Below are 16,388 nucleotides of genomic sequence, written 5' to 3' on the forward strand. Positions count from 1 at the left end.
CTTGAAGGGAGGGTGATTCATAGCCATCAATGATTAACCTGTCTGGATGGACCAATAATAGGACCCAAGTTTTAAAGGAGTCAGGGAGACAGACACAAACTAAAGGCAAAGATGCCATGTTTCTTTTTTTTTTTGTTTGTTTTTTGAGGTAGGGTCTCACTCTAGCCCAGGCTGACCTGGAATTCACTATGTAGTCTCAGGGTGGCCTTGAACTCACGGTGATCCTCCTACCTCTGCCTCCCAAGTGCTGGGATTAAAGGCATGTGCCACCACGCCCAGCAGATGCCATGTTTTTTTCCTGCTTTTATAGTCCCCTATTGGGTACCTGTTAACGTATGTGGACAGTCAGTGCTTTCCCTATGGATCTGTGCCCAATTGAGAGAGCTAAGAGACTACTGGCTGATCATGAGACTGCTTTTCTTCCCTCACTCCCAGGAAGCACTCAGCTACCCTATTACCATGGACCATGGTCCTCTGTTACCTGGTTGAAGTCTGTATAGACAGGCTAGGGTTCCCCGAAACTCTGCTTGGAGAGGAGGGCCTGTAGTGTAGGACCAAGTATCTCTCTTATTGAGTAAAGCAAAGGTGGTTCTATTGAGAAAACAATGAGAAAGCCCAGAGTGTTAGGAAAACTGGCATCCAAAGAAGAGATAGCCAGAAAGCCAGGTATAGTGCTGCATGCCTTTGATCCCAGCACTTGGGAGGTGAGGCCAGCCTGAGACTACGTAGTAAATTCCAGGCTGGCTTGGGCTACAGTGAGACACTCTCAAAAAACTAAAAAACAGGGGAAAAAAATAGAAAGAAGAAAATAACTATTATGTTTGTTTGTTTTTTCTGAGATAGGGCTTTACTCTAGCCCAGGCTGACCTGGAATTCACTGTGTAGTTTCAGGCTGGCCTCGAACTCACTGTGATCCTTCTACCCCTGCTTCCCCAGTGCTGGGATTAAAATCTTGTGCCACCATGCTTGGCTAGATTATGTTGTTTTTTTTTTTTTCCTAACTTCCATGATTGTAAACAATATTCCATGGTAATTCCCTCCCCCTCCCCACTTTCCCCTTCGAAACTCTACTCTCCATCATATCTTCACCCCTCTCAATCAGGCTCTCTTTTATTTTGATGTTATGATCTTTTCCTCCTATTGTGATGGTCTTGTGTAGATAGTGACAGACACTGTGAATTCATGGATATCCAGGCCATTTTGTGTCTGGAGGAGTACATTGTAAGGAGTCCTGCCCTTCCTTTGGCTCTTACATTCTTTCTGCCACCTCTTCCACAATGGACCCTGAGACTTGGAAAATGTGAAAGAGATATTTCAGTGCTGAGCACTTGTGGTAGTTTGAGTCAGGTGTCCCCCATAAACTTAGGTGTTCTGAAAGCTAGATTCCCAGCTGATGAAGATTTGGGAATTAACATCTCCAGGAGACAGTGTATTTTGGGGGGCAGGCTCGTGGGAGTTATAGCCAGTTTCCCTTTGCCAGTGTTTGGCACACTTTCCTGTTGTTATGGTTCATCTTATGTTGGCCAGGGGGTGACGTCCACCCTCTGCTCATGCCATCGTTTTCCCCTGCCATCAGGGAGCTTCCCCTCGAGCCTGTAAACCAAAATAAACCTCTTTTTCCCACAAACTGCTCTTGGTTGGGTGATCTCTATCAGCAAGGCGAATATGACTGCAACAGCACTCCTCTGTCACTTCTCAGCACCGTGATGCCTTCTGAGTCATCCCAAGGTCATTGCCATCTGAAAAGAGAAGATTCTCTAACCAAAAAAGAGAGTAGCATTAATATAAGGGTATGAACATTAAGAGAAGTACTTACTGGGCAGTTTAGTGAGCATAGTATATATATTTATCCAGACAGCAGCAGACGTTACACCCCTAGGGCTCATGACTACTCCTGTTGTAGGTTTTCAGTATTAGGAATGTATTCCCTCCCATAGAGCAGGCCTCCAGTCAAACTAGAGGGCAGTTGGTTTCCCCAGTGACAGACATGCCACTGTTGCACCCATTGGCTCATTTGGCCTGGCTGGCTAAATTTATATTTGCATGTGCACTGTGGAGTATCTTCACTGGACTTTTCTCTTTCCCATTCAACTGCATGCAGCATGGCTTTTTCCAGCTTTCTGTCAGCTAGTCTGCATGGAGGAGGTTTTCAGCTCAGTTCCAGCAGAATTTCTCAGTAATATTGCAGCCCAAGTACATGGGGTCTTCAGCAATTTGGTCTTACCATCTATTCCTGGTGGGAAACCAAGGGCCTCAACAATGACCTGTAATGTTTTGGGGGCATCAGGGAACTCCATGGCCAACAATTCACTGGAAGATATCCCATCCTGGCACTGAAAATTTTCTAGTAACAATCTATGGCTCCTGAGTGTTCCATTGTCCAAAAAAGTAGGTTTCTATGTGACTTATTTATATCCTCTTAGATTTTGATTACCCCTTCCTCTACCTTTCCTTTATTCAGTCTCTTCCCCTGACCTCACTTAGGCCTTTTCACCCCATTAATCTGTTCTTCTACTTACATATATACAATACCATCTTATTAAGTCCCCCACTCCCTCCCTTTCTATTCCCTTTATGTCTCCTTCCTAGCTTACTGGCCTCTGATACTGAGTTTTCTTCCTACTCACACAGAAGTCCAGCCATTTGTAGCTAGGATCCACATATGAGAGAGAACATGTGACATTTGGCTTTCTGGGCCTGTGTTACGTCACTTAGTATAATCCTTTCTAGGTCCATCCATTTTCCTGCAGATTTCATAACTTCATTTTTCTTTACCACTAAGTAGAGCTCCATTGTGTAAATGTGCCACATCTTCATTATCCACTCAACAGTTGAGGGACATCTAGGCTGGTTCCATTTCCTAGCTATTGTGGACAGAGCAGCAATAAACATGGTTGAGCGACAAGCCCTGAGGATATATGCCTAGGAGTGATATAGCTGGGTCATATGGTAGATCTATTTTTAGCTGTCTCAGGAACATCCACACTGAATCACTGAATGACTAGACCAGATTGTATTCCCATCAACAGTATAAAAGGGTTCCTCTTTTTCTGCATCCTTGCCAGCATTTATGGTTATTTGTTTTCATGATGGTAGCCAATCTGACAGGAGTGAAATGGAATCTCAACATACTTTTAATCTGCATTCCTTGATGACTAGGGATGTAGAACAATTTTTAGATGCTTATATGCCATCTGTGGGTTTGTTTTTTTTTTTTTTTTTTTTTTTTTGGATTTTCAAGGTAGGGTTTCTCTCTAGCCCAGACTGACCTGGGATTCACTATGGAGTCTCAGGGTGGCCTTGAACTCATGGCGGTCCTCCTACCTCTGCCTCCCGAGTGCTGAGATTAAAGGCATGCACCACCACATCCAGCTCTTGAGAACTCTCTATTTAGTTCCATATCCCATTTTTAATTGGGTTGTTTGATTTCTTATTATTTAATTTTTTGAGTTATTTGTATATCCTAGATATTGAGCTGGCAAAGATTTTCTCCTATTCTGTAAGTTGCCTCTTTGCTCTATTCAGTGTCTTTTGCCATACAAAAACTTTGTAATTTCATGAGGTCCCAGCAGTTAATCTGTGGTTTTGTTTCCTGGGCATTTGGGGTTATATTCAGAAAGTCTTGTTAAGACCAGTATGTTGAAGGGTTTCCCCTACTTTTTCCTCTAGCAGTTTCAGAGTTTCAGGTCTGATATTAAGGTCTTTGATCTATTTGGACTTAATTCTTTTTTTTTTTTTTTGAGGTAGGGTCTCACTGTAGCTCAGGATGACCTGGAATAATTCCCTATGTAGTCTCAGGGTGGCCTAGAACTCACGTTGCTCCTCCTACCTCTGCCTCCTGAGTGCTGGGATTAAAGGTGTGTGCCTCTACACCTGGACTTAATTCTTATGCATGGAGAGAGATAAGGATCTATTTTCATCCTTCTACAGAAACATATTTAGTTTTCCCAGCACCATTTGCTGAAATGGCTGTCTTTTCTCCAATGAGTATTTTTGGCATTTTTGTCAAATATCAGGTGGCTGTCACTACCAGACTTACATCTAGGTCCTCTGTTCTGTTCTACTGATCTACATATCTGTTTTTAATGACAGTACCATACTGTTTTTGTTACTATTGCTTTGTAGTATAGGTTAAAATCAGGTATGGTGATACCACCAGCCTTATTTTTGTTGCTCAAAATTGTTTTAGATATTCGAGGGTTTTTTTTTTTTTTTGTGCTTCCAAATGAATTTTTGGATTTTTTTTATTTCCATGAAGAATGCCACTGAAATTTTGATGAGGATTGCATTAAATGTGTAGATTGCTTTTGGTAAGATTGCCATTTTCACAATACTGATTCTTCTGATCCAAGAACAAGGAATGTCTTTCCATTTCCCAGTGTCTTCTACAATCTCTCGCTTGAGCATTTTAAAGTTTTCATCGTAGAGGTCCTTCACTTCCTAGGTTAGGTTTATTCCAAGGTACTTTACATATATATATATATGTAATTGTGAGTTGTGAATGGGAGTGCTTCTCTGATTTCATCTTCTGTGTGTTTGTTGTTAGCATATAGGAAGGCTACTCATTTCTGTGTGTTTATTTTGTATCCTACTACATGGCTGTAGCAGACAGTTTCAGGTTCACTGAGATGAACCAGGCACAGTTATGGAGGAAGGGATTTATAGAAGCTTACAGATCCAGGGGAAGTTCCATAATGGCAGAAGAAGCTGGCCTGCCTTCACAGGCCCAAGCAGGGAGAAAGAAGTACAAGCCTAAAGGTCAAAAGCCACAGCACACCTCAGGAACTCCAGCTAGGTACACTTTGCATATCTTTAGATTGAAACCCACCACCACACCTTAAGATCACCCAGTGACATTGCCTCCAGCCAGGTAGCCAGCAGATGCAAACTACAAACAAACAACTGAATATATTGGGGGCCATTCATTCTATTCAAACCACCACATTCCACCCCTGGCCCCCAATATATTTATAACCATTACACATTGTAAATTGTACTCAGTTCAATTTCAAAGGTCTCCACAGTCTCTACCAATTTAAGATATTAAGACCTGTAAAATCAAACAAGTTAAACACTTCTAACATATAAAGGCACAGAGTAAACATTTTTAACTGGTATAAGGCACAGCAAGGAGAGGGTAAAACAATGCAAACTCAACCACCATCAAACAAGCATCAAACTTCTGCAGTTCAATTCCAAGACTGACAGTCTCCAGATTTTCCAATTCCACCCCTCCAGCTGGGCAGAGTATCAGGGGAACACTTCCATCTCGGGCCAACAGTGCACTCCATGGTAGCCCTTGCACAGTCCTGGTATATCCAAAACTTCTTGAGGTCTTCATGCAAACCATGAGCCATCTTCCAATGGCTCTTTCAGCCTATTAGGGCATCATGCCCTGTCTCATGCTGCATCTCAGCAGCAGCTCCTGGAACCATGTGCAATTCATGACCACTCCTCACATTTTCCAAAGGCTCTTTCAGCCTATCAGAGCATCAGGCCCTGCCTCATGCCATGTCTCAGTGGCAGCTCCTGCAAGCATGTGCAATTTATGACCTCTCCTCGCATTTTTCATGCTTCTGAAACCAATACCAGGTTTGTAGGACACAGCCATATTTTTAATTCAGGGACGAAACAAATCATAGCCTTGAAAAGCAGGTTCCTTCTCCAATCAACTCTTTCCAAAAGTGTTTGCATTTCTATGATACTTTTTCCTCAGGCATCCTTTCCATGGTAAAGCAATTAGACCATCTTGCTTTAAGATTGCTAATGTGTTTGAAAATAGCAGCTTTAGTAATCTAAAGCCAGTCTCTGTGCCAGTAAATTTAACTTGCTTAAAGTTTTCCAGCTTAAAATCTTAAGTCTCTCAGTCCAATATCTCTAGCCAAGCACATTAGTCCATAACAAATTTAACCTTGATCAAACTCTCTGGGCCTGGGCAGCAGGACACAGCAAGTCCTTATGCCAGTAGCCCAGTTCCAACAAAGTCCTCTGCAGTCTTTCCTTCCCCTTAGAAAGCTTATAAGCCAAGCCTCAAAGTTTAATGCTGTCTGCACTTAGCATTCTCAAACTCTGATCATAATAGTCCATAAAATTTGGCTTACCACTCCAGAAGACATCTTCAGTTGCAAGCACCAAGTCCATGCCTATTCCTACAAAACAAAGGTTCCAAAAGATCAACATCCACATGGTCAGGTTCATCTCAGCCCACTCCTCGGTACCAAATTCTGTAGCAGAGAGCTTCAGGTTCACTGAGATGAACTTTCAGACCAGGCACAATTATGGAGGAAGGGATTTATAGAAGCTTACAGATCCAGGGGAAGTTCCATAATGGCAGAAGAAGCTGGCCTGCCTTCACAGGCCCAAGCAGAGAGAAAGAAGTACAAGCCTAAAGGTCAAAAGCACACTTCAGGAACTCCAGCTAAGCACACTTTGCAAATCTTTAGATTGAAATCAGAAACCCACCACCACACCTTAAGATCACCCAGTGACATTGCCTCCAGCCAGGTAGCCAGCACATGCAAACTACAAACAAACAACTTAACTATATTGGGGGCCATCTATTCTATTCAAACCACCACAATGGCTATACATGTTTATTAGCTCTAACGGTTTTCTGGTAGCATCTTTAGGGTCCTTTATGTATAGAATCATGTCATCTATAAATAATAATTTGATCTCTTTCTTTCCAATATGTATCCCTTTTATGTGTGTCTCTTGCCTTATTGCTATGGCTAAGACTTCCAAAACTATATTAAATAAAAGTGGGGACAGTGGACACCCTTGTCTTGTTCCTGATTTTAGTGGGAAAGCTTCCAGTTTTTCACCATTTAGTATTATGTTGGCTTTCAGCTTGTCGTAAATATTAGAGTATGTTTTCTGAGTTAGAACTTAGAAAGCGGGCTGGCTTTGCAGTGAAGATCTTCAAGTAGATACCCAGGCAACTTTCTTTACTCTTTGTTTACTTACTGGAGACAGGCATTGTGTCATCCTAGTGTTTGGGAGGCTAAGGCAGGAGGAATCTGAGGTCAGTCTGAACTCCATGGTAAGACCCTGTCTCAAAACAAAACAAATAACAATGACTCTATGTATTTTAATAGCTACTTTTTTAAAAGAATGTTGCCTACTCACTAAATTTTAATATTTTACTTATTTACTTACTTACTTATTTTGAGAGAAAGAAAGAGAGATAGAGAGAGAAGGGTTATACCAGGGCCTATAGCCACTGCAAAAAGAATTCCAGACACATGCACCACCTTGTGCATCTGGCTTATGTGAGTACTGCGAAATTGAACCTGGGGCCTTAGGCCTTGCAGGCAAGCACCTTAACTACTAAGCCATCTCTCCAAACCAGTAGTTACTTTTTTTGTTTGTTGGTTGGTTTGTTTTGGTTTTTTTGAGGTAGAGTTTCACTCTAGTTCAGGCTGACCTGGAATTCACTATGTAGTCTCAGGGTGGCCTCAAACTCCTGGTGATTATCTTATCTCTCTCTCCTGAGTGCTGGGATTAAAGGCAGCTGCCATCACTCCTGGCTTCAGTAGTTACTTTTTTAATCTCATATTTTCACATAAGCATTTCTCCAACCTATTACAACTTTTCAAAAATTAGGCTGAGGATACAGTTCAGAGATAGGGCACATGAGGAACCTGGGTTCCCACCCTCAGAACCAAACAAAAAAAAAATCTAGAAATTTTGGCCGGGGGGGGGGGGTGGCTGGAGAGATGGCTCAGTAGTTAAGGTACTTGCCTGCAAAGCCTAAGGACCCAGGTTTGATTTGCTAGTACCCATATAAAGACAGATGTACAACGTGGTGCATGCATGTGTCTGGAGTTTGTTTGCAGCAGCTGGAGGCCCTGGCATGCCCATTATGTCTCCCGGTCTTTCTCAAATAAATAATAAAATATTTAAAAAAATAATTTTTTAAAAAATTGGGGTGGAGCTGGGCATGGTTATATATGCCTTTAATCCCAGCACTAGGGAGACAGAGGCAGGAAGATCACTATTAGTTTGAGGCTACCCTGATACTACATAGTGAATTCCAAGTCAGCCTGGGCTCAAGTGGGACCCTATCTTGAAAAAACAAAGAAACAACAACATCAGCAGCAAAAAAAAGAGCCTGAGATTTATCCTCAATATCCATGTAAAATGCTGGGCATGGTTGTGTGAAGACAGGCCTGTTGGTCAGCTAGTTTAGCCTCATTGGAGAGATAGAATTTTCCAAGCAGGCTTAACCCCAAGAAACTTGGGCCCTCCAGGAAGTGCCAGCCCTGGGATGACTCTGGCCAAGGCTGACTGAATAACTCCCAAGATCTCAGGGTGCTGCAAGACTGGAACAAGAAGGGAGGGAGGGCCCACACCCAGTTCTCATGGTAGTGGTCCTCTATCTGAGCAGATGGCTGAACTAATGCTGCAGCGCGACAAAAGGCGCCTCCAAGAGGACAAGTCCATGAAAGAGCTGGTGGAGCAGGTCATTGAGGCACAGAAGAACATCAAGTTGGCACAGATGAAGCTTGTGAAGAGCAGACGGCAGATAGGTATATGAGGGAGTCAGGTGCCATGAGGCCTGCCCTATTCCATTGTGCCTTTCTTGGTTCCTGGGCTAGCATCCTGTCCTGCGCAAGCTACTGTGGTCAGTGAGGGCTGATGCCCTTGGTGGGCAAGGTAGGGCTGGGCAGCCCTCCCATGTAGCTTCACTGAGCTGATGGCATGAACAGGGGACATGGCCACTGTTCAAGCCCATCCAACCACTCACTGGGCTGCATCAGCACCCTACTTGGTCCCTAAGTCCAGGAGTTGATGGAGGAGAGCCGGGACCTACTGCAGCGCAGCGCGGAGGAAGCTAAGGAGGAGCAGAAGCGGCGCTGTGAGGTCATCGCCCGGCTCCGTGCACTGGAGACACAGCCTACACGCAAGGGCAAGCTGGTGGACCTGACCCAGGTGAGGTGACCCCTGAGACCACACTCTCATGGAGCTTCCTTGTGTGGTACCCATTTGTGTAGAATTCCCACCAAAACCACAGGTAGGTTTTGTACTGCTCAAAATCCACTGGCCACTTGGGTACCACCACCCTTGGCCTCAGCATACATTAGGTACCACCACCCGTGGACTTACCATACAGTGTGTGCTGCAGCAAGACAAGTGCTGAGCTTCTTGTGTGGAGACATGAATAAATGTCTATTCATCCCTGATAATTAACCCCCATAATTAATTAATTATAGGAACGTAGACAAGGGGTTACTTACAGGAACAGGGATGACTCGAATGCAGCTCCTCGCTGCAAAGGGCTTCCCAATACGGGTGACAGTGCATGAAAGCTGAAGCCCTGGAGCTTCTTACACAATGTTCAGGCAGTCAGCTAGCCCAAGAGTCTCTTCACTGGGGTGAATATGAACACTTATATAACCTTAGGGGGCGGACCTTATGAGCTCTTAACTTCCTGAGCTTCCTGAGCCTGGTAAGTTTCATAAGCATCATTAGCTCTGTAGTTGCACAAGCTACCTGAGCTTTGTAAATTGCATGAATTTCCTGAATCTTCTAAGATTCATTTACTTCCTAAGTCATAGAAGCCTCCCTCCTTGCTCCAAGAATGAATAGTTCAAGTTAGAGGAAAATTATCTACACAACAGAGCTGGAGCTCATGTGAAAGGCTAGGAGAGGTAGGCTTAGCTGCATGTTGAGAAGAGTGATCCTAGGACTGGTGGGAAGAGGCATAGGAAGACACCGGGTGTACAAAAGTGAAACATCAGAGCCAGAGGCTAAAAGGAGAGCCAGAGGGAGATTGCAGGGCAGGGTGGGATTAGGCTGGCAGGCATGAGGGGAATTAGGATGCTTTAGGAGCTAGCTTTTGGTGAGCTTTCAGTGCTCACCTAGCCCCAAGGGGTGAGAGGAAACCAGTCGAGAAATCCAGCCAGTCTCATACAAGGTGTAGGGCTCCAGGCTAGAGATGCTCATGGGGGATATTGTATAGGTAAATTGATACACAGGAAAGATTTTCTTGAGTGAGGAGAGACTGGCCTGTACATTTGCCGGCTTAGGGTCTCCTTGCCACTTGGCAGATCCCAGGATATGGCCTGGAAGGGGAGATGTCTGTTGTGGAACTGCGAGAGCGACTGGCCATGCTGAGAGAGACCCAGAGGCGAGAGGAAGAGGAGAAGCGGGATCAAATCAACCAGGGAAAGCGTGCCAAGAGCCAGGAGCTGCAGAACACACTGGAGCAAATCTCGCTGTGCCGTGCAGCTATGGGGAGAACTGCGGCCTTGAGGTGGGTACCTGAGTCCCAGGGAGGACACCTCCAGGTGAGGAATAAGCAGCAAGCCTGCTGTGCTTGGTAGGTACTCTTACAACAACTACCAGCCCCTGGGCAGGCAGGTCCTTTATAATAATTCTGCTCAGTTTTATTTTAGGAGACAATTGTCAGGCATGCAGAAATTGTAGAAAATTCTGAAGCTATAGCTTCAATGCCTAGGACCTAGACACAGCCACTTGTACCTATGTCATGAGCAATCTTTCTGCCATACGTGCTTTATCTAGCTAGCTAGCAGTTTGTCTTCAGAGCCATTTGGAAGTAGTTGCAGGCATCAGATGCTTTGTTCCAGATCACTGTAGTTAGTGAACATCTTCTAAAAAAAGACTGTCCTACATAACCATAGCCCCATGACACAGCTAGTGAAAGTAACCAAAATATCCAACATGTAAATATCCTGTCTGCATTCACACTTCTAAACATCCCAAGACTGCTAAGATTTTAAAAGATTGTTATTTATTTCCCTTTTAAGCCAGGATCTACTTAACATATAGCATGCACGCACATGCACACATATGCACAACACCCACCCACACACCATGCAACACATTTTATTTGCTTGGGAACACTGTTAACTATTAAGTCTAATGTGGCTGTCCCATGGTTTTCTAACCAACTATGCCTTCCTAAGGAGACACAGCTGTTGCAGAGGAGATGGTAACCAGTCCTATGATAGCAGAGCATCCTGGAACTCCAAGGGTGCCTGTGAAGGATTGGAGAGGAATGAACAGAGAAAGGACACTCTCATTCATTGTCAGTAGGAGAGAATTCATTACTCCTGGCCCTCTGAGCAGCTGTTGCCCTGGCTCCAATTCAGAGGAGGCCTTGCCTGGCTAGCCACAGCAGATCCCAGAGTGGCACACATCTCAGAAAGCAAATCACTTCTTAGTTGTTACAGGCCTTACCTTAGCAGACCCCAAATGCACTGATTGGTGTCAGGGTGCTTCTTAGGCCCCAACTATAGCTAACAAAAAATTTCTGGACAACTCCCACCCCACCAAAAACATGCAATCTGCCCACACTTTTTGTTTTTTCAAGGTAGAGTCTTGCTCTAGTCCAGGCTGACGGAATTCACTATGTACTCTCAGGGTAGCCCTGAACTCATGGCAATCCTCCTACCTCTGCCTCCCAAGTGCTGGGATTAAAGGTGGGCACCACCATCCCTGCTCTGTCCACACTTTGATGTACACTTGTATTAAAGTTGCAGGGAATAAGAACTGTGATTGGACCTGTGCAAAGACTTACAAAACAGTGTTAGCAGTCTTCACCTCTGGGTGGGACAGCATCATGTAATACTTTATAATTTTTATTTGCAAGCATAGATAGATAGAAGAGAGACAGATAGACGGATAGAATGGGTGCTTCAGGGCCTCCAACCACTGTAAACAAACTCCAGATGCATGCACCACTTTGTGCATCTGGTTTTATTTTGTTTGTTGTTTGTTTTTGTTTTTTCGAGGTAGGGTCTAGCTGAACTGGAATTCACTAAGTAGTCCCAGGGTGGCCTCAAACTCATGGTGACCCTCCTACTTCTGCCTCCTAAATGCTGGGATTAAAGGCATGCATCACTGCTTTTTGGTAAATAGATAAAGGGTTTATTAAATAAGAAGTAGAGGGGATGAGGCAGAAAGAGAAGACTGCCAACCAAACTGAAGCGTGCCTGGGATTTCTGAAAACTGTTAAGTCACAATCGGCCTTTTTCTCCAGCAACAGGGGATTGTAAGGGAAGGACTGAGGAAGTCTTTTGGTAGGGGTGTTGGTTGCTCCCGAATTTTGGAATGATCTCCGTAGAGCTTTAGAGGCACCGCAGTAGGCTCAGGGTCGAGACTTTTTAGCCAAGGTGGCCAAGCTCAACAAGGTGGCCATGACCTTGAAGCCCTCCGGGTGCGCACCGTGATCTGGGAGCGCTAGCTGTGGCCCCAGTGGAAGCAGTAGAGGCCCTAGGTGAGGGCGGCTCCGTACCCAGACAGCCTGTGGATTCCATTGGTTCTCATGGGTCTTGCGAATGAACTTTTCTTTGAAGCTTTCTAGGTTGCTGTAGACAGTGGGGCTAAAGCCCTGAATAACTGGGGGCTGTGATGGCTCGAAGGGCTTCTCTGGAGTCATAGAACGGGAAGCTGCCATGCTTGGAGCAACAGAACTCTAGTTAGGACAAAAATCCTGCATCTTGCTTTTTTTCGTGGGCACTGGGGAATGAACCCAGGTCGTTAGGCTTTGCAGGTGCTCGCCTTAACTGCTGCGCCATCTCTCCAGCCCCCCCCCACCTTTTTAAACATTATGTAGCCTGCCTGCAAAGCCTAAGGACCTGAGTTCGATTCCCCAAGATCATGTATCGCCAGATGTACAAGGTGGGCATGCGTCTGGAGTTCGTTTGCAGTGGTTAGGGGTCCTGGCGGGCCCATTCTCTCGATTTTTGTTCCCCCCACTCTCACACAAATAATTGAAAAAGGTAAAGGTGATGGCAGAATCCTACGCGAACTCTTTTCAGTGTCGCTGACGTCTGGTCCCGGGTCTCCCACGGCCTCTTAGCCCGCGCTGTCGCTGTGCAGGTGGGAAGAGAAGAAAGCCCAGGCAGCGGCTCCCGGGACGCCCTCCCAGGATGAGCGCGTGCTGGAGCTGCGGCGCCGGATCGAGCAGCGGGCCGCAGAGCGCCGCCGGCACACCGCCCAGCCGCAAGTGTCTGCGCCGCGGGCCGTGAGCCGCCCGCAGGGGGTGAGCGGGCCACGAAAGCTGGCGTCCTTTCAGTTCGGGGGCCCGAGGGCGTGGGGAGACCAATCCGTTGGCGCGCGCTGTTGGGGGAGTGGCTTGGGCCCGCGGCTGGAACTCCCAGCTAAGGGCCGCCCGCCCGCCTGCAGGCACCCGCGGAGGCGCAGCATTGGCTGCAGCTGGAGCAGAGCCTCGAGCGCAGGCTGCGGGCGCAGCAGCTGGGGGACCACCGCTTGGAGGCCGCTTGAGCCGGCCCAACGATCCCCTCACCGCTGCTCCTCCCTCCCTCGTCCCCCCCCCCCCCGCGCTCCGGGCGCAGTCCAATCCCCGCCCCCTCCCTCCCCCCTCCCCAGCTAGCTCCCCGCAGGGTTGTCCTAGAAAAGGCTGATGCTCAGCTACCGCGGTATTCCAGAAACACTAAGCAGCTGTCTGCTCTTTCTCTGGAATCTTGCATTTTTATAAGCTAAACCTAGCCCTTCCTATGTCCAGCAAGGCCTCAGCAAGGTACTGCCTCGAGGGCGGAGATCTCTATACCCTCTGCCTGGAGCATGGATTCTCTTGGAAAGCCCATGATAGGTAGAGTGGGATTGTGCGCGAAGGCCAACTATGAACCGGCCTTATGTAGTCACAGCCATCCCAGCACTAAGCAACTGGCGTCTACTCCTGTTCTACTGATGAGACCAGCTGTGCTCAGAAGTGAACCTGTGCACAGAGCCAGGACTCAGAGCAAAATTTCGGTGACTTCAGAGCCCTTTCATCAGCATCACCAACAGGGCCTGGATTTAACAAAGTTAGGGACACTGGGGGCACCAGCTGACCCAGAGTGCCTGTTTCCTGGGCAAATATATTCTAACTAGGTCTGTGGAAGGCATGCCTTTGACAACAGTTTTGCATGAAACAGCCTGAATAAAGTTGTATTGTGATTTGTCTCACTGGAAGGAGAGGATGGAGGCAAGTCATGGGGTGGGAGCCATAAGGAGAAACTTGTAGGTGGATAGTTGTTCAGACTACTTCTTCCATCCTCCTTGGACTTGCAAAGAAGATGGTATTTCTGCTGGGGAGGCTGTGCCCCAAAGTACTTTCAGCCTAAGAAGGTGGGTATCCTAGTAGTGATAAGAACAGACTCAAAGATCAGTCCTACCCCAGTATTCAAAATTGTAACAAAATTCCAGGACTTGGCCACAAACTAAGGTGAGAGAGTTGACAGCAGATTCAATTTAATTTAATAAAACTAACAGTCCCTTTACTCTTTGTTGTGTGATGCAAACCCATTTCATTTAACACAGAGGGAATATTTTGATGATGAGTTATCCAAAGAGTCTTTCATTGGGTCTGGGAAGATGGCTCAGAAGTTTAACACACTTGCTTTCAAAGCCTGATGTTTCAGGTTCAATTCCAGTTTTTTAAAATATTTTATTCATTCATTTGTATGGAGAGAGAGAGAATGAGAGCATGGACACACCAGGACTACTTGTCACTGCAGCTGAACTCTAGATGCATGTGCCACGTTGTGTGTCTGGCTTTACATGAGTAGTAGGGAATTGAATCCAGACTGTCAGGCTTTGCAAGCAAACACCTTTAACCAATGAGCCATCTCTCCAGCCCTGGAAGTGCATTCTTTAGCAGTAGCAAGAGATGCTGGGAAGTGTGTGCACACAAATGCAAATAAATACTTTCAAAAAATGCTTGTAAAGAGTTTCTTGGGAGCCCCAGGGGTTTCAATGGGGGGTGGTTCTTAGCTCCTATAACTGGTAAGTCAAAGGTAGGGTGATTAGGGTGTGCTAGACTCAGACACATGTTACCTATCACATCTCCAGGCTGGTAGCAGTTCCAGTCTCAAGCACAAGGCAGTGTCACTGTTCTTGGTTGAACATGCTCCTGTGGACACAACTCCTGCAGGGGGGCATGTCTGCACAGCTGCCTGAAGGGAGCACTGGCACAAGAGGAAGGAGGTTACTTTTCATTTACTAGGTTAGCCACTGGGCAGCCCAACAAACCCTGGATGTTTCTGCACTGTGGGAAACTCTTCCCCAGGGGAGACACAAACACACATTTATTCACCCCAGATAGGGCTTAGACAACAGACCACAAGTAAGATTACACCAAAACCAATTTTGGTAAACTAATGAGTTTATTGGGGTTACTTACAGAACAAGGTGAGGGGTTACTTACAGGAACTTGGGTGACTTAAGGGCAGCTGCATCGCCACAAAGTCCCACTCCATCCTAGATAGCAACCTCATGGAAGCTGCATCATGGAGTCCCCCTTTTAGTCAACCTTCGTATAGTATATAATCTAACTTTTTCCCAAGACCACTTGCAGCGGGGGTGGGGCAAGCGGAAACAATTGTTGGAATTCCAAGTGAGGTTCTTGTGATCCTGCACTCCATTTCCTTGGGAGTTGTCAATAGTTCTATTATCACTACTTGGTATCACAGTATTGTTCTGCTCCAAACTTGCCATAGCTTCTAGGCCAAAGCATTCTTGACCTCAAGAAGGCTTCATGTTAGGCCTGGAGGAAAAACACCTGACAACATACAACAATGCTACTTGGTAGTCAGTAAGGTCCCCTCACCTGTCCTGTCATGGCTGAGAAAGCAGGCCTGAGAGTATTCTCTAAAATTGTGGCCTGTATAGATGCTATGTGGGGTTGGTTGATGGCCAAATGTATCTCTGTATCCATAGTTGGCTTGTTTATAGGTTCTTTTTTTTTTTTTTTTTAAAGATACTTATTTATTTATTTATTTGACAGAGAAAGAGGGAAAGGGCCGGGGGTGTGCCAGGGCCTCTAGCAACTGCAAAAGGGACTCCATACGTGTGTGCCCCCATGTGCATATGGCTAATGTGGGCCCTGGGGAATTGAACCCGAGTCCTTTGGCTTTGCAGGCAAACACCTTAACCGCTAAGCCATCCCTCCAACATGCTTTTTTTTTTTAAGATTTATTTTTATTTATTTATTAAAGAGAGAGAGAAAGAATGGGCATTCCAGGGTCTTTAGCCACTGCAAACAAACTCCAGACACATGTGCCATGTTGTGCATCTGGCTTAAGTGGGACCTGGAGAATCAAACCTGAATCCTTAGGCCTCACAGGCAAGCACCTTAACTGCTAAACCATCTCTTCAGCCCAAGGCTCTTTTTAAAAAATATTTTATTTGCTTGTTTATTTTTTTATTTTAGCAAGAGAAAGAATTGGTGTGCCAGGGCCTCAGCCACTGAAATTGAACTCCAGATGCTTGTGCCACCTACTGGGCATGTGTGAATTTGGACTTGCCTCACCTTTGTGTGTCTGGCTTATGTGGGATCTGGAGAGTCAAACATGGGTCCTTAGACTTTGCAGGCAAGCCCCTTAACTGCTACGCCATCTCTCCAGCTCCCCTCCCTT

At 45.8% G+C, this 16,388-nt stretch overlaps 1 protein-coding gene across 1 annotated transcript in view; it reads left to right on the forward strand.

Annotated features, from left to right (window-relative positions):
- The window catches only part of Cfap99 (cilia and flagella associated protein 99), a 93,081-nt gene extending 79,827 nt beyond the window's left edge, over positions 1–13,254 (forward strand). Inside the window, exons 12-16 of the mRNA XM_045161261.1 lie at positions 8,390–8,531; positions 8,783–8,934; positions 10,053–10,258; positions 12,850–13,012; positions 13,156–13,254. Coding sequence (XP_045017196.1) covers positions 8,390–8,531; positions 8,783–8,934; positions 10,053–10,258; positions 12,850–13,012; positions 13,156–13,254 — 762 coding nt within the window. The remainder of the gene's footprint in view (positions 1–8,389; positions 8,532–8,782; positions 8,935–10,052; positions 10,259–12,849; positions 13,013–13,155) is intronic.
- Positions 13,255–16,388: the final 3,134 nt, after the last annotated feature.

The sequence above is a fragment of the Jaculus jaculus genome, chromosome 11 (assembly GCF_020740685.1).
Source record: "Jaculus jaculus isolate mJacJac1 chromosome 11, mJacJac1.mat.Y.cur, whole genome shotgun sequence".
Lineage (NCBI taxonomy): Eukaryota > Metazoa > Chordata > Mammalia > Rodentia > Dipodidae > Jaculus > Jaculus jaculus.